The 18,708-nt window shown below is 42.0% G+C and overlaps 1 protein-coding gene and 1 pseudogene across 3 annotated transcripts; both read right to left on the bottom strand.

Moving 5' to 3' along the window:
• Nucleotides 1-4,877: 4,877 nt before the first annotated feature.
• Nucleotides 4,878-6,772, bottom strand: LOC147444867 (uncharacterized). Of its 3 annotated transcripts, none has more exons than XM_086527954.1 (3): nt 6,029-6,772; nt 5,160-5,910; nt 4,878-5,015 (listed from the first exon to the last, which is right to left on the bottom strand). In XM_086527954.1, the coding sequence occupies exons 1-2, from the start codon at nt 6,326-6,328 to the stop codon at nt 5,206-5,208; spliced, it is 1,005 nt and encodes a 334-aa protein (XP_086384080.1). In that variant the 5' UTR covers nt 6,329-6,772; the 3' UTR covers nt 4,878-5,015; nt 5,160-5,205. The 3 variants fall into 3 exon arrangements, 2 of the variants coding, with proteins under 2 accessions (XP_086384080.1, XP_086384079.1); XR_015190129.1 differs by having other exon boundaries at nt 4,881-5,015; nt 5,110-5,910; nt 6,029-6,771; XM_086527953.1 differs by lacking the exon at nt 4,878-5,015 and having other exon boundaries at nt 5,029-5,910; nt 6,029-6,771.
• A 1,925-nt stretch (nt 6,773-8,697) lies between these two features.
• Nucleotides 8,698-13,110, bottom strand: LOC147444866 (uncharacterized; annotated as a pseudogene).
• Nucleotides 13,111-18,708: the final 5,598 nt, after the last annotated feature.

Here is an 18,708-nt window from a genome sequence, read left to right as displayed (position 1 = left end):
AGTGGCACTTTACATCTTGGATTGTTTTATCCCAAGGGGGGATCATTGCCGCCAGACTTACATGTTTTTCCAAACTCAGATTAGGCTGGTTGTTTTGACACGCGAGTATCCACAAGTGGTTTTTGTTGCATGCTTGGCAATTCATGTATATCATGGTTGAGCAAGAATCAACCTATTGTGGCCACTTCAAGTTGTGAGGCTGAGTACAGGGCAGTCTTCACAGCTACTGTTGAGTGTGTATGGCTCAGACGCCTTATGGTTGATTTGGGTGTTGGACAAGACACTGCCAACACTATCTACACTGACAGTCAAAGCGTATTGGTAGTTTTTGCGAGGAATCCAATTTTTCACACTCGCACAAAGCACATTGAGGTGCATTACCACTATGTCAGGGAGAGGCTCTCAGCAAGAGAGATTAGCTTGGCTGATGTGCCAACACAGGACAACCTTGCAGATATTTTTACAAAGGCATTGTGGCGTGAGAAGTTCAAAGCTTTTCGTAAAGTTTGCAACATTAAGCTTGTTACGTGCTCGAACGTGTTATTAAGGTTTCTCTCCATCAATAGCATTTTGTAAGTGTTCCTTTTCATGCATGGGAAAACAATACATTTCTTCCTTCAAACTCACTATTTAAAAATCCCCTTAAGCGCCAAGGTTCAATTTACAAGCCTGAACCTCAACCTTAGAGAATTAAAGGGAAGAATCTAGATCCAGGCCATACCTTGACACTAAGCGATACCTATATTTAATTTTTTTTTGTTGGGGGCGGGGGGGGCGCGGCACAATAGGATCGACCTTTGGGCTGGGGGGTGAAATCTCGAGGCACACTAAACGTGGCCAACGGAGAAAACGAGGCACGCCTCCAAAAAAACAAGGCGTATCAAACCCGGCCAACAAGAAAAATGAAGCGCGGCGAGGAGATTTGAACCCGTGACCTTGCAGTCCCGATTTAGCACATAGGCTAACCACCTCACACGTGCATGCATTGTGTATCCACAACCATTTTTACAACGCTATATTGTAAGTTAATAAACATTGCCTAGGCTGTCGAGCTTTAGTGCGTGTCCAAGTTTAGTTTTTGATTTGATATTTGTGGCTGCAATCTTCCCGGCCTTCGCGAGTGAACTTCTCCACCTTTGATGCCATTGTCTCCCCCTCTTAAATATAGATGTTACTTAGTGCCGAGGCCATACACATACAAGATCAATAATTATTACATGTAAACCTAACGATGTTTTTTTGAGTCACATTTCAAACCACTCATGAAGTTGGAATAAAAAAAAGCAATCAGTAAATTTACTCACTTCTATTCCTTTTCTTTATGGAGCTTGAGAATTTCTCAAGCAACAAGATCTACCACGTGTCAACCTATTCAAGGTTCTAGTAGAACGTGCGTGCGTGCAAAATTTCTTTAGCTTTGCATTCACAACATCGAGAGATGGGCGTGCACACAACATCGAGAGATGGGCGTTGTCTAAGCCAAAAAATGGATGAAAATTCCCTACGAACGTTGGGAGTGACGACCACGTTACAGCTTCTCTCTCTCTCTCTCACACACACACACACACACACACACACACATTGATGATTACCAACACGGGAAGTTGACGAATGAGTGCATTTGGCAAAGTAAAAGGCCTAGATCCGTGAGAGATAGCGATGGTCCAAGGGGCCAGAGGCATGAGGGCAATTTAGAGTAGGCTGCCTGGCTGCTGAAGGCGGCTAATTTCCAGGGTGTTTCCTATAATGGGAGTATAAGGGAGGACGGTGAGACATTGGGAGCACAAGAGGCAAGACAGTTTAATGGCCTCCAACAGAAGCGCCTATAGAGGCTGAGGCATAGGCAGGTCAGCCCCACCACTATCCATGTGGTTGCCACGACGACATTCATCATCACAAGGGAGCAGAAACAAATTTAAGCAGAGTAGTTCATCTGAGAAAGAAAAGCAATGTTTTTTTAAAAAGCCTTATATATTGAGTAGGTACATAAGCACCTACCAGAATGTTGGAAGCCGAAAGTGGTAAAGTCCCAAACTGTGATACCCTTGCACTGTAAGGAATATGTCAGGAAGCCCAACACGTTGATTGTGTGTGTCATCCAAAGCCTTAAACTCATGCGCTGATGTATGAATGGGAAGTCTTCAGTATACGCCATCGGTTTGTAACTCAATGAGCCCAGAAACTTGTGTGTGTGTGTGGACGTAAGAAATCTGAGATAGTGCATAAACCTGATTGGTTGTAGATAGCAAGTGTGAGTATGAGTCATAGAGCATACAAGGAATACCTATCGATCGTAAAGATCAAACAATGAATAAAAAACACTCTAGCTACTATCTATTATCTAGATAATGTGTATGTGTATGCCACCATCTATATGTTTGTGTCATGGTGGGGTAGAGAGCAATAGCTAAACATGGTTTCCTGTCTAGATAAGTGTGTGCGTGTGTGTGTGTTTTGAGAGAGAGAGAGAGAGAGAGAGACCTCGCCAAGACACAAAAATAGCTTCTCTTCCACAATAGAGAGCAAAGGACGGATTCCCATATGCTACAATATATATATATATATATATATATATATATATATATATATATATATAGAGAGAGAGAGAGAGAGAGAGAGAGAGAGAGAGATGTTAGTAGTCATCCATGATCGAGTGTTCGAAAGATAAGCTATCGTAGCCTGTGCAGTGTGAGCCTTGCCAATACCTATTGGCCAGTTTTGTGGGTGGAGTCAACTCCTACTCGGAATGTTCTTTGCTTCACCATATTGTCTCACAACATTCGTTTCCTTACATGATGACAAATTCTAAAATTGTGAAGAATTTTTTTTTTCTAGGTTAATGATACCACTTATATTCCTTCTCTTTATGGAGCTCCCAAGTGATGATCATTGCTACGTTCATTCTCTAGAACAATGCTCAGATTTTTTGTTTTGCCAAAAACTTGGCAAATCTACACATGAGACATAGTAGAGATTGGATTTGAATGATTTCACACTAAATTTCTCTAAATTTTGTAGCTTTTCTCACCTCCAAATTTAAAATTTAGAGTTAAATCTCAAAATTTATAGGTGGAATTACACTAAACCTAGGTTTCTTTCAAGCATTGCTCTAGGCTGTCACCCGGAGGAGCTCTGTAAAGGAGGGCATCGTGGGCAATCCATGGTCGATTTAGCAACTCGCATGCACATGCATGTGTGTGTGTGTGTGTGTGTGTGAGAGAGAGAGAGAGAGAGAGAGAGAGAGAGAGAAGAGAAAAGAAGTTTTTAATGTCTTAAAATCAATCTTAATAGACCTCAAAGAACTTCTAACAGGTTTGACGTAAGATAAACAAGTGAATGAATCACAATGGCTTTCTAAAATAATTAGAAAGTGATAAAATCATTAGGTTGAGTTTAAGTAGAATCAATGTTCAAGAAAGGATTGCTTCATCTTAGCCTTGAGCTTATTGAAAATGAAGACTAGCTAGTTGCAAACCATGGTAAAGGGAAGAAAAACTGGTGAGATATGTGAGAAAATAGTTCAAAAATCTTGCAAATTTTAAATTTATGCTAGTATTTTCGGTTCGCTTCTTTGCGGAAAGGAAACTTAGCTGACGACCGTTTAATAAAAGGGACATTCCTAAATATTTACTAGAATTAAGTTATAGAATGTTAGAAAAGTCAAGTCATGTAAGGCTGTGAAATGAAATGTGAAATAAAAAAAAACTCATTAATATATATACGTGTGTGTCCATAGAATTTACTAGAATTATGCAAGTGAAGTTTCACTTTAACATTCTAAAACAATAGAATGCAAGAAAAATAAAGACATGTCAGGATATGAAATGAAAGTGAAATAAAAAGATCCATTTACTATTGTAAAATTGAAATAACATTTAATGTAAATCTCAATCATCATTGAAAACATTGAAAGTATACCTAACCCAACTCAACTCTAAGGCTTCTTTTAGAAAGCCAAAAATCTACCACACTTGGATAATAAGAGAGAGAAGAGTAACGCTCCTAATGGATGGAGAGAGAGAGAGAGAGAGAGAGAGAGAGAGAGAGAGAGAGAAGGTTTTACAATCTTAATAGACCTCAAAGATGTTTTCAACAAGGCTTGAAGTAAGATAAGCAATCTTTGATTTTGTAGCAACAATCCTGTGTGAGTGTGTGTGTGTGTGTGTGTGAGAGAGAGAGAGAGAGAGAGAGAGAGAGAGAGAGAGAGAGAGAGAGAATGGTAAGTAATATTGTGGAAACGATCCACAGAGACAAACACACACACAAAGAGAAGAAGAAGACGAGTTTTGATATAGTAGGAACAACCCAATCCAAAGGACCTCAAACATCTATTCGACGAGTTTTAAACTCAAGATTTGGTATTCAATTAGGAATTGAGAGAGAGAAAAAAAAACTTTTTTCAATGGAACAAACCAAGGATACCATAAGTATCTATCTAGCAAGTGATTAACTTTAGAGCTATGGCCATAACATAGATTTTATTGGCCTTGAGAAGGAGGTGTTTGCAAAGGTCTATGGCCATTATACAAGCCTAAATATCAACATATGTATGTAGATAGACATGAATTACAAGAGTGTTTCCAATAATTTGTAGGTCTATCTTAATTTCCTTGTCGTATTGGTGTTACTACGTACATTAATGCAACATTAATTGTATAGTTTGGTATTAGATGATGGGAGCAGAATGAAAGCATTGACACTTTTACAAATAGAAGTAGAGGAGAGCTTTATAAGATCAATAACCATGTTCTTTTTAGCCACAGCAACGCACAGGTCACATACTAGTAAATCATTGTTAGAGTTAATAATGCATATCTCCTCAAATCCCAAGTGGGGAAAATTTATTCCCTCAATGCTTAGTCCTACCTTTGGCAGGCCAAAAGCCACACCGTTCGAATGTAAGCCGTGCGATATAATAGTGTAGTACACTGTATTTTCCCAAACTAATCGTACCACCAAGTTTAACAAAGGTATCAGCCAAATAGAAAGTAGATAAGAGTGAAGAAAGAAGCCACCTACACCAAAAGGTAAAAAGAGCAAAGTGAGTCGAACTGCTGCTATTTGCTATACAAGAAATTAATGGTAGATAAGAGTGAAGAAAGAAGCCACCTGCACCAAAAGGTGAAAAAGTCTTGAGAGCCTTCGCATCTGATACATACCTCCGCAATGGTGAAGTTCCCTCCTCTTCCAAATCCTGCCCCTCTGTTATGGCGATCCCACAGCTAGAGAAGGTATCATACCAAAAACCACAGCAAGATCAGAGTGCCCTTTGCAGGATGGTATATGATACCACACTTTGAGATCAAGGTCAAACACAAGAGGGGCCAAATACGTACTGTGACGCTGCGCTGTCATACAGATTAGACCTCCCAAAGATACAATCTTTACCACAAAATCAAGCAATATCCTGCTCCCGTTCTCTTGATAGGAATCATACACAAGGTGGGGAGGTGTGCGTGCAACCTCTACCCACTCCACAACCTCATCATGCGAGGTAGTGTGAGGGGGGTCGGTTGCACGTGAATGCAGCTCCCACACTGCAAAACCCGTAGGAGGCATTCCCCTTTTGGGACACTGAACTGAAGCCACCATGACCCGACCTCTATGCTTAAACAGGGTGGTCCCAGTTGGAGACCATGACTTGAGTCCAGCTCTGCAAGGAAAGAATCCACAAAACTGACTCCACTCATCCAGCTCCACATTGTACACAAAAACAGTGCCATGTGTATATGAGAAATGAAGGAAGTCAGCATGCTCAAGCTCCCTTGCACCACCAATCCTGGCATCAGTATGGGACCTTCCTGCCCGCCAAGATGCAGTGCGGGAGTCATATATCTCCAAATGCCCAGGTACGTCATACGCATATCCACGACATAGGAAGATGCGATAGTGATGATAGTCAGGCAGGGCCTGCAAATAGATGCCAAAATTCGTGTGTTCAACTCTGAAAGGCCAGGAATGTCCGGGGGGGGGGGGGGGGGGGGGGGGGGGGGGGGGGGGGGGGGGGGCGGTAAAATGGTATGGGTACCGGCGAGGGGGTTGAGCACCAGTAGGTAGTAGGCACTGTAGTCGAATGCCGGCAATTCCTCATGCTTGAAGGGGCTGCATAAAAAGCAAATGAGGCCACTGTGATCCTGAGATCCAACTGCCTTGAATCGGTTGAAGATACCAAATCCCTGCCCTGCATCAGGGTTGACAACAAGGGGACAGTAGGGGCCTCCCAAAGCTGCAAGGACTGTTTCCGAGCAGGTGGCAGTGAGCAAGGCTGCAAAGAAGATCCAAGTGCCCGAAGTAGAGTCGAATGCAACGAGCTCACGCATGCCCTCATGCTCTCTCACCATCACCAACCATGGCACAGATGAAGTATCACCTTGCAGTCGATCGTGCCGAATAGACCAAGCTTCAGCAAGCTCGTGCGAGGTCACCACAGAATCCCACAGCTTAGACACTCTGCGCATCTCCAAGAGCTTGAGGAGGGGTTGAGAAGCCAAGATGCGACATAGCAACCCCTCCTCCTCCAAAGGGGTTTTCCAGATTGTTGCTACGGTTTGGGATTCTTTTGATATCAACTCGCCTTCCCTCTTCTGCTATATTTTGCGCTCCTTCTTCTGATCCCCTCAACGTGCACGCCATAGATGGGTAGAGGCCCACTGGCACCTCCCCCCTCGCCTCCCCTTCTCTCTCTCTCTCTCTCTCTCTCTCACAGACTCTCTCTACAATATACCGAGTCACGGAGTTACGACCAACATGTTTTTGTTTTTTCGGTGAGCCTTTTCGAGGAGTGAGCCACTGGCATTGTGTGAATCGTTGATCGACATGGATCCGACCGGTGCAGCAGTCCACGATTAAACGCAATACTGCACTCCAAGGCTGTTGCTGTAAAGCTTTTGATTTTAAAAGCGAGGACAAGCAGGGCAATAACTAGAGTGCTTCGTTAGCCATGTTCGCATTGAATTGAGATTGAGCAAGTACTAAAAAATTATATGCCATTTTAACACTCCTCGAGTGAAAAAAAATCGACAAGTTCTATTATTTGATGCTGCTACTTACGTCTACTATCTTTATTAACTCGAAAAAGAAACATAAAAATAAACCGTGCACGCGTGCACACACACAGAGTTCTTTTCCAAATCGTCGTAGCTTTTTTTACCTGAGAGTGTGTTTGGGATACCGGTCATAGTGTTTCAAAAATGTACCTTGCAAAAAACCACAAAAAAGGTTATATTGTCAAGCTCAATGTTCATAATCATAGAAGATCTCAATGTTATTAATTGTTTGTTATTCCATTTTTATATTTCAAAAAAAAGAAAACATGCAAGTCTCCTTGCATGAGGAAGTTTGCACAGTCCTCCCCAATTTTTATAATACGAGGGAACGTGCCATTCCCATGGTAATGGCAATTTTCAGTACATTCATTTAACTGCGTTCTCAGTGTCAAAAATGAAAAACTGGTAATGCTTACTCACCGTGAGATTAAATTGTATATCGTCGATGTACGCAGGTTGCATTTAACCTTCTGTATGACCGCACTTCTCGAAAAAAACATGATAGTGGAGGCGGAGTGGACATTCCAAAGCCAGTAGTAGCTGAGTCACCAACTGTTGGTATGGAAGAGCTGAGAGGACTCTTTTACAGTGGTAAAGGACCATTTTGAGCGTGGTAGGTGCATACTGGAGGTGGGGTGGCCAAGACGAAGGCTGAAACTGCACACCAAAGCTTTAGTATGGAAGAGCTAAGAGGCTCTTTTGTAGTGATAGGGGACAAAGATGAGTGCGGTAGGCACATAGGATATCCTGCAAAACTAGATATGTTTGACTTATAGATGATAGCTTCATTAACAAATTGTTGAGTCCTTTGACTTGCATAAGTCTAGAAACTATGGCCTGATTCCACTTGCATCAGTCTAGCAACTATGACCTGGCTTCTTTCAAGCACCATTCTTAATCCTCATGCATTCAAATTTTTGTGTCGTCCCTGAGATGCCAACATCTGCATAAGAGTCACTCATTAACACATGTTGCAACAACTTTTTGTGATTTCATAAAGGGGCACCACATTTGGCATACATACCAATGAAGAGAGTGCCAAGCATGACATCTCTTTTCAATAGCCTCTAGCATTGCTCTTGTTGCACACATCCCGCAATTTGCCCTGCTCCTGTTGCACATATCTCACGACCAGTGCATTTCAATGCTTTGTATCCACTGAAAATAACCTAGAGCTTTTTGGACCTGCTCTTGTTGCGTACATCTTCCAATTAATGCATTCCAAGAGGCAACAGAAAGCTCCTCAAACACTTTTTCTGCTTTCTCAAATGCACCACATTTGGCATACATATCGACCAAGATTGTGCCAAGCACGACATTTTTTTTCAAGATCCTTTGACTAACAATATAATCATGAAGTTTTGTGCCCATATCAACATCTTGTGTAGAGCCACATGTCTTCAAGATGAATGTGTAGGTGGTTTCATTTCCTAGAAATAGACTAGAGCTTTCTCTTGTGGCAAATCCTGCAATCAGTGCATTGCAAGAGTCCACACTCTAGATAGGCAACTGAAAACATCCTAGAGCTTTTTGGCCCTGCTCCTGTTGTGCGTATCCCACGACCAATGCATTCCAAGAGTCTACACTCCGAATAGGAAGCTCCTCGAGCACTTGCAGAGAGCCACATGCCTCCAAGATGTAAGCATAGCCTTCAAGACAAAAGTATAGGTGATTGAATTTCAAAATCTCCATAGACGTGATCTTCTACTGCACGAAAGAGACAACTCCCATCTTTAGCCATCTGCTGCACCCCCACACCTTTTTGAGCGTCTAGTTTCAACTTCAATCTCTCTCTCTCTCTCTCTCTCTCTCTCTCTCTCTCTCCCCCCCCCCCCCCCCCCCCCCCCCCCCCCCCCCCCCCCTTCATTTTCTTATGGGCTCATTGCAACCTTGAAGATGAAGCTCTTTGATGATTTTACACTCCTCCACCGTTGCAAGAGGATCCACTTGCTGTTTTGATTGAGCTAGATGCAAGAGATAAGCCCCAGCTTTCCTATCGGGAGCTTGGAATTATGGCTAATGACGATGAGAGAGTGGACAAAGGAAGACTAGCAGTAACTTGTGACCACTGCAATCCAGATTCAGTTGTTGCAGCAAATGATGGTTGATTCATTCACATAACCTGTACATGTGAGGATGAACCACTAAAACAACGGAGCCTCCATCAGGCTTACATGAAGGTAATGGAAAACCTTCAACATTGCTTTGGTCTTCTCGACATGCATTTATTGACAACACAGCAGCCTCTAGTTGTGAATTCCCGTGCCCCACAACAGTACATTCTGCAATTGTCAGAGCATTTCCACTGCATGAGCCTACCTCAAATTGCCTGCAATAATCAAGAGAATCCTTCTCACTCTACTCTGATCAAAAAAGCACTTCTAGTAGCATTTAAGGTCTCACTAATTTCTTCATAGTTTACCACAACATTCTCCACTAATTTTTCATCTTCTGCCAAGGGATATACCTCTAGCTGTTCATTTGAAGGGTCATCAAAAATTGATGGCACTGATTCCTTTGAGTCATCTTCTGTGGTTGAAGTTGGTGAAGTTGAATGTGGCGGCGGGAGAGGAGGAGGGGGCGAGGGTGGGAGAGTAGTTGTGGATGAGGAAGATGAAGTTGGTCTAACATTTGAGGAACCATGCCCTCGTTGGACTAGCACACCGGATGTGTGGGATTATTAGAAGTCAACAGTCGGTAAACAAATGAGATTATGTATGCTCATTGAAGCGAAGGCCAACACCACTCATTTATTTGTTTCCAAATGCTGAAAAAATTCTTTTGAATTGACAATCTGCAATCAGATGATAGGGATAAACCCTCAACTATATTGCAATCTTGCTCGAGAAGAGGCAACAAAGGTAACAAATAAACGACATCCTTACCGTGACCTAATCCGAGATGTCTGCAGTAGAGAGCAAGCTCATAACTCTTCAAGACAACGAACCTTTGTCAAAATAATTTGTGGGTGATGTTGCAAGAACCAGGAAACCTAGATTTGCTACCCACAAAGAGAGAACCGAAAAATTTGAGGAAACTTCAAATTGTGATGAGTTGATTTAGCAAGCCCGCAAGCAAGAAAATGGCAAGAAACGCTTCAAAAAAGGAAACCCACAATCAATGTATTCCAAGAGGTGACATTCTGGACAGGAAGCTCCTCAAGAACTTTTTGTACTTTCTGAAGCGCACCAAATTTGGCATATATATCGACCAAGACAGTGCCAAGCATGACATCTTTCTCAAGCACACCACATTTGCATACATATCAATCAAGACAATGCCAAGCACGACATCTTTTTTCAACAGACTCTGACAAACAATATAATTGTGAATTTTTGTCCATATCAGCATCTTGCACCACATGCCTTCAAGATGCATGCGTAGGTGATTGCGTCTAGAGAGGGCCTCACTTCTTATCTACTGAAAACATACTAGAGCTTTTTGGCCCTGTCCTTGTGGGGCAAATCCTGTAGCCGGTGCATTCCAAGAGTCCACACTCCAGATAGGAAGCTGAAGACACCCTAGAGATTTCTGGCCTTGCTCCTATTGTGCATATCCCACGACCAGAGCATTCCAATGCTTTGCATCCGCTGAAAACAAGCTAGAGATTTCTGGCTCTGCTCTTGTTATGCACATCCCGCGTTCAGTGCATTCCAAGAGGTGATAACTTGGACATGAAGCTCCTCAAGCAGTTTTTGTGCTTTATCAAGCGCACCACATTTGTCATACATATCAACCAAGGCAGTGCCAAGCACAATATCTTTCTGGCCCTGGTCTTGTTATGCATAGGTGATTGCATCTGCTGAAAATAGACTAGAGCATGCTGAAATCAGTGCATTACAAGAGTCTACACTTTGTAATTTTGACACTGCTATTGTTGTGCACATCCCGCAATGAGCGCATTCTGAGAGATGACATTCTGGACAGGAAGCTCCTCAAGCACTTTTTGTTCTTTCTAAAACACACCACATTTGGCATACATATCAACCAAGACAATGACAAGCATGACATCTTTTGCAAGCCCACCACATTTGGCATACATATCAACCAAGACAGTACCAAGCACGATATCTTTTCTTAAGAGACTTGGACAAATGATATAATTGCGATTTTTTTTGCCCATATCGGCATCTTGTGCCACATGCCTTCAAGATACATGCATAGATGATTGCATCTATTGAAAACAGACAAGATCTTTCTCCTATGGGGAAAATCTTGCAATGAGTGCATTCCAAGAGTCCACACTGCGGATAGGAAGCTGAAATCAGCCTAGAGCTTTCTGACTTGCTCTTGTGGTGCATATCCCGTGACCAATGCTTTGCATCTGCTGAGAACAACCTAGAGCTTTCTCTTGTAGGGAAAATCCTCCAATTGGTGCATTCCAAGAGTCCACACTCCAGATAAGAAGCACCTCGAGCACTTTTTGTCTGCCACATGGAGCAATGGAAAAGCAGATTTTCAAACGGGGATGTATTCGGAATGCGACATTCCATATAGGAAGCTCCTCAAGCAATGTTTTTTGCTTTTTGAAGCGCACCACATTTGGCATACATATCGACAAAGTCAGTGCCAAGCACGACATCTTTCCCAAGCGCTCCAGATTTGGCATACATATTGACCAAGACAATGCCAAGCATGACATCTTTTTTCAAAAAACTCAAACAAACAATATAATTGTGAATTCTTTTGCCCATATTGGCATCTTGCACCACATGCCTTCAAGATGCATGCGTAGGTGATTGCATCTGCTAAAAAAAGTCTGTATCTTTCTCCTTTGGGAAAAATCTTGCAATCTCGTTATATAAATTTGAATGCACACGATGGATAAAAATGTCACCAAGTCATTGCCAAGCATGACATCTTTTCTCAACTGCCTTTGACTAACAATATCCGCATGAATGTATATGCCCATATCAGTATCTTGCATAGAGTTACATGCTTTTCAAGGCATTGCCAAGCACAACATCTTTTCTCAATAGCACTAACTAATAATATCAGTCTGAATGTTTATGCCCATAGCAACATCTTGCATAGAGCCACATGCCTTCAAGATGCACCCGTATGTGAATGCATCATGAGAGAGGCACTCACTTTAAACAGCCTAGAGCTTTTTGGCCCTGCTCTTATTGTGCGTATCCCACAACCTGTGCATTCCAAGAGATGTCATTCCAAGTGATCCTTACAACACGTTGCAGGTGATGACATCCCAAAGAGAATGCCCATCAAGAACTTTTCATGCTTTCGTGATGGTACCACATTTGGCGTATATATCAGCCAAAGCATTTCATGGCATGCCATCCTTCACCAAGAGCATTGGGAGTAGATGTATTGCTTGCGAGGATGCATTGCACGCTGACACTAATGGACTAATGTTGCTTGCGAAAGTCATGATCAGATTCGCTATATAAATTTGAATGCACGCAAGGCATGCCAAGCACGACATCTATTCTCAACAGCCCCTGACTAACAATATTAGCCTGAATGTTTATGCCCATATCAACATCTTGCATAGAGCCACATGCTTTCAAGGCAGTGACAAACATGAAATCTTTTCTCAATAGCCCCTGACTAACAATATCAACCTGAATGTTTATGCCCATACCAGCTTCTTGCATAAGCCACAAGCCTTCAAGATGCACATGTATGTGATTGCATCAGGAGAGAGGCCCTAAACTTTGGCCCTTTTTGGAACAGCTAGCATTCGTGCCTTTAGTAACTTGGTTGGATCTAGTATATGGTTGAGCGATTGCCCCTGCTCCTATTGTGCGTATCCCGCAACCTGTGCATTCCAAGAGACGTCGTCCCAAGTTGTTGCAGATGACATTTTCTTCGGACTCGTTATAGACGTATTGCTTGCGAGGATGCACTGCACGCTGACACTAATGGATTGATGTTGCTTGCGAAAGTCATGATCAGATTCGCTATATAAATTTGAATGCATGCAAGGCATGCCAAACATGACATCTATTCTCAACAGTCCCTGTCTAACAATATTAGCCTGAATGTTTATGCCCATATCAACATCTTGCATAGAGCCACATGCTTTCAAGGCAGTGCCAAACATGAAATCTTTTATCAATAGCCCCTGACTAACAATATCAGCCTGAATTTTATGCCCATATCAGCATCTTGCATGAGCCACAAGCCTTCAAGATGCACATGTATGTGATTGCATCAGGAGAGAGGTCCTAAACTTTGGCCCTTTTTGGAACAGGCAGCATCCGTGCCTTTAGTAACTTGGTTGGATCTAGTATATGGTTGAGCGATTGGCCCTACTCCTGTTGTGCGTATCCCGCAACCTATGCATTCCAAGAGACGTCGTCCCAAGTTGTTGCAAATGACATTCTCTCCGGATTCGTTATATAAATATGATGCACGTGATCGTTAAAATAAGCTGGGTGCGACGTAAGCTACGTAAATCAACAGTCCTGTCTACCAGTGGAGCAACGGGGAAGCAGATTTTCAAAAGAGGTTGCTACTCTAACGAAGTAAAGATTTGACGAGCGTTGGCTTTTGTAGAGAGCATCGTCAAAAGAGGATAGATCTACGAGCACTAGAGAGTGCTAGTACAGCCAGCCGCCTTCGGCGGTCTCTCTCTCTCTCCCCCTCTCTCCCTCTTTATCGCATGCAAAGGGGCTTGTTTTTGTTTTGGATTTTAGCCTTCAGGTCGCAGATTGCGACACGTGTAAAGGTCTCCCCCTTCCGCCATATTATGTTAGTAGATGAATTTGTAGAGTATAAAAAAAGGGAAAATTACCAAAATACCCCTCTAATTTGTGGAAATTCCCAAAATACCCCTCAAATTTCAAAAATTCCCAAAACACCCCTAATATTTTGTCATAAATTCCCAAAATGCCCTTCAAATTTTCCATAATTTCCAAAATACCTCTGGTTGTGAAGTTAAATTTCTCCAAAGATTAAAAAATTTGTAGCTTTTCACAAAAAGACTCATTGCTTATCAATATAAGATGCTAAATCCAGAATTTGAGTCGATTATGTAGGCTTTGGAGATGAATTTGAGTCGATAATGTAGAATTTGAGTCGATTATGTAGCCTTTTTTTGCGAGGTAATTTGACAAATTACATTCTAAGCAGGCAAAGCAGATCTCAATTGCCAAAAAGGAGTAAAGATTAAAAAATCTTGAACAATCCAACCAAAATAGATAAAGGGTATTTTGGGAATTTCCACAAATTAGAGGGGTATTTTGGTAATTTTCCCTAAAAAAAAGAAAATGCAGCCCTAACAAGGAAGGGGGGATAACAGAGCACTGTATGCGGATTTGAGGAGCCAAGGAACATCGGTTTTTAGTGTGAAAGTGAAAGTGAGGCTACAAAGCTTATTTACTTGGTAAGCCTAATGTACTTCCTTGGATTCTTAAGCCCAGAGCTGGCCGCTTGGCATTATCTGCACCGTTCAATTGAAGCTCAATCGCAAGGCCAAATTTACATGCGCTAAAAAAGCAATCCATATTTACCAGCGACATAATAATTTATTATTAATGCAGCATTGAAAAGTGAAGCGGCCTTAGAGCAACGGGAACAGAGGGAGGGCGTTTGAGGTCAAGGATGGGACCAGACATGAGGGAGACAAGGGAAAGCAACCAGGCCTACGCATGACACACCTTTAACAACCTTAGATCTTCTGAGGGGGTCCTACTGCTTCCTAGAAGAATACACCGCAGCCCTGCCCATAAGAACAAAAATGGCACACATGCCAACATGAGCTCTCATAGAAGATGAGAGATTGACTACTAATTTTTGCTAGGAAATCTTTTGTATTGAACACTTATCTATGATGAGTTTAACTATTTCACAACTTTGGATTGATATAATGAGTTGTATTGCAGCTTCATTTTTTTGTTATTTAAATTGCTCAAGTTGTTCTTTTATGGATATGTGAACTAACGTATTGTATTTGTGCTACCAAATAATTTTTTGTAGCCATGGCTAATGATGATGATACATATTCTCCTAGCTTTAGTTTTCCAGTCACTACAAGCAGCATGTCACCCGAGCAGATGGGTGATTTTTTGTCATAGTTTTCACCTAAGCAGGTTGCTTACACACAGAACCGTTGGAGAGCTGATCCCTCTAGACCTAGTATCTTTGCCTAGGAAGAGTGTGCCCCCTACACCGACCGGCCCTACACCTTTGTCAACTGTGCCAATTACACTAACGTCTTGTTCTTCTTCAAGAAGAGGTAGATGTCATTTTATAGGTGGTGGTTGTCGTGGTAGTGGTTCTATCGATGCGTCCACACCACTGAGAGAGCATCGACCTCTCTCTTCAATATAGATATCTCACCAGTAGGCACACCACGTATACCTTGGGGATCACATGAGCATGATCCTAGTAAGGTGTACAAGACCAAGGATAGGACTATTGTCATGGATAGGGCCAAAAAGGCCATGCATCAGAGGATTTGGTAGCTTTGTAAAGTTTGGTTTGGCCACTTTGTGATGGAGGTTTGGGATGCTCAGGATGATGAGAGAAATAGTTATATCATCGATGCCATTCACAGAGAGTACATACCGACAGAGGGGTATGACTAGTCTTGAATGACTGGATCTTCAACATGGTGCCATGATGTCACACCATCGATCAGAGGCTAGAGATAGGTACAAGGTTGGTAGTCCAAAGCTGGCATGGTTGGATGTAGAGGAGTGGGTGAGGATTGCACAAGAGACACAAAAAAATCCTTAGAGATTTCAACAGCACAGACATGCAGGTAGCCTGGGCATGTTTAGAGTCTGCTAGAGCATCACATCTTGGGAGTGGAGGCTAAGACACTCTTTGGCATGAGTTTGTAAGTATTATACATACGCTTTAAATTGCGGGATATGTATTTGTTAGCTTAATATTTATCTTATGATTAATTATTTATCTTTTAGAAAGATGCAATGAAGCGCCCTTTGATCCTTCGAGAGGAGAAGTATGGGTACAAGCATGGACTTGTGGCTCTTTTGACCCAGCTTCTGGAGGAGGGAGAGACAGACGATTAGGAGGCACTACCATGAGGGTGACATCTTCCATCTATGCTTTTTTGTAGTTATGGTCATCTTGATGATTGTATTCATTGTATACAGTTTGACTTTGAGGGCCACCTTTCAAATTTTGCACCACCTCTCTCTTGGTATGCACTTGATGGCAAGGCTTCAAGGCATAGTGAAGAGGAGGAGAAACCTAATGCATGAAAATCACAAAAAATCTATGTATATATTGTGTATTTAGCTATGGTTTTGACACATTTGGATCTTGAAGATAAGGAGAGGTAAAAAATAACCCTATGAAAACAAAAAATTCAATGGATGCTGATTCTACCTGACGGTCACTATAGGTGAAGAATAAGAGTCAATAGTGAAAGGGAGAAGAATATTATACACTATGACGTTAGAGTCAACAAAATAGTATCAGATTCAAGCATAATTCACTTTTGGACACAAGGCTTGCACATGGAGTCCAGAGGGGACCACCTCGAAGACTTTGGGAAGGACAAAGACAGATACAATTTTGTGGGATTTTTTCCTATTTTTTGGATTCCAAATTTGAAAATGTTTTCAACAACAAAGTTGTAGGCGTTGAGATGATCTTTCTGCTCCTATTTTTGTTATAATTTTTGAAGATGCGGTTTGGGAGATATGACCAAAATGGTGGAGCCTATCTCTCCACACGGGAAGTAGTCATTGTTATCCAACTCCAAACATATAATTTCTTACAGGTTTCTCTCCATTATTACAGTGTTTTTCTTTCAAAGATTCTCTCAAATATTATAAGAAATCTCTTGGACTCAAGCTATGGAAGGTGGCATGGAGACAAAGCTCGCCATGATGAAAGCAATTAGGAGGAAATTGGTCAAAAAGTAGGGCACATGGAGCTCTCTCATTGGGGGAATGCCCCTAATTGAGGTTACTTTGTAATTACCCCTCTTGCTCATAATCTCTCCACCTAATGACTCTCTTGGCCTATAAAAGGAGGCCCCCTCTTTTGTAAACACACACACACACACACACACACACACACACACACACACACACACACACACACACACACACACACACACACACACACAATCAAGCTAGCACTCACGTTTTCATATGTACATCCTTGTGTATGCACCTCTATGCATACATAGATTCTACTATGGCATAGTATTGGCTATGGTTATTCGTTTTGGTTTCGTAACAGCCAAGAGGTTTGACTTACCATGCACACATCAGTTTGCCAAATGTTGATTATGTGAAATTCCCCTCGTGAATGTTTTTATGGTGTTTTTTGAAGCCTATATTAATAAATGTCTAATGATCTCTTCCTCTCCCTCTCTCTCCTTCTCTTGCATCTTCCTTGTGTATGCACCTCTATGCACACATAGTTCTACTATGGCATAGTATTGGCTATGGTTATTCATTTTGGTTTCATAATGGCCAAGAGGTTTGAGTTACCATGCACACATGAGTTTGTCAGATGTTGATTATATGAAATTTCCCCCGTGAATGTTTTCATGGTATTTATGAAGCCTATATTAATAAATCTCTAATGATCTCTTCCTCTCCCTCTCTCTCCTTCTCTCACATCTTCCTTGTGCATGATATTTATGAAGCCTATATTAATGAAGCTCTAATGATCTCTTCCTCTCCCTCTCTCTCATTCTCTCACATTCTCCTTGTGTTATGTGCGGACCCCTTACCATGTGTCATATCCACATTCCAAGCTAGGTGGTGCTCCTATTGTGTACCTCCCATGATGAGGCCATCGTGCATGGTCTTGGTGTAGAGGCCATCGGATCTGTTTTGTGCTTTCGCCTCTCATTTGGTGCCCCCACCGAGGAGGACTTTGCAAAGACCTTTAGTCAACAAAGAGTAGTGATGTATGTCATCAATCATGGACAAGTGGCTACAAGAGTTATCAATTGGAAAACTGAAGAAGAGGAGACTCTAGAAGCACTCAAGGCCTTCATCGAACTACTAATTCCAGGTTGTAGTGTCATCGATATCCAAGAGGTAAGCTCTCCATCTCGCATTTCTGATGCTAATTGCAAATCAAGAGCATTAAGAGAGAGTGCTACGGAATGTCATCACTATTGTCAACCAAAGCATTCTGTCAATGACTGCTGATAGAGGAGCACCGAGTGTTTTCTCTCCAACGGTCAAAGAAAAGTTTTCAACTACATCAACCATAAAGTCCAAGCCAAAAATCCTAAAGCCTTTGGTGGAAGCAAGTGGGCCTACGCTCTCTCTAGGCCTAGAGAGTTCAAGTGAAGTACAACCACCCAAGCGTCGCCGTCGCATGCAAAATGGAAAGCCGATTGAGGTAGACTCTTCTCTCCCATTCAATTTTTGAACCCAATATGGAGGATTATGTGGGATTCAACAAGAGGTAGAGGCCTGTGGTGAAGGTGTCACCTCGTCAACACTTAGGGTATGCAACTCTAGTCTTTAAAGCCTTACCCTACCCAACATGGATAATCACAATAGCCATAAGTTTTTCCTTTTTGTTTCTTGCAACACATGCAATTAAATGTGTACATTGATAGGAAGATATTCTACCTACAAAAGATCGTTTTCCTGTTCGGACCAGAGATGCTTGATGAAATCTTTAGATCCCCACGTCCCATCATCTTGTGGATTCTTGATTACTACCATTATTTTGATGTAAGCATCTTTAT

The sequence above is a fragment of the Adiantum capillus-veneris genome, chromosome 13 (assembly GCF_014529385.1).
Source record: "Adiantum capillus-veneris isolate H3 chromosome 13, ASM1452938v2, whole genome shotgun sequence".
Taxonomy (NCBI): Eukaryota; Viridiplantae; Streptophyta; class Polypodiopsida; order Polypodiales; family Pteridaceae; genus Adiantum; species Adiantum capillus-veneris.
Note: the sequence above shows the minus strand (reverse complement) of the source record. Positions and strands in the feature narration are given on the sequence as shown.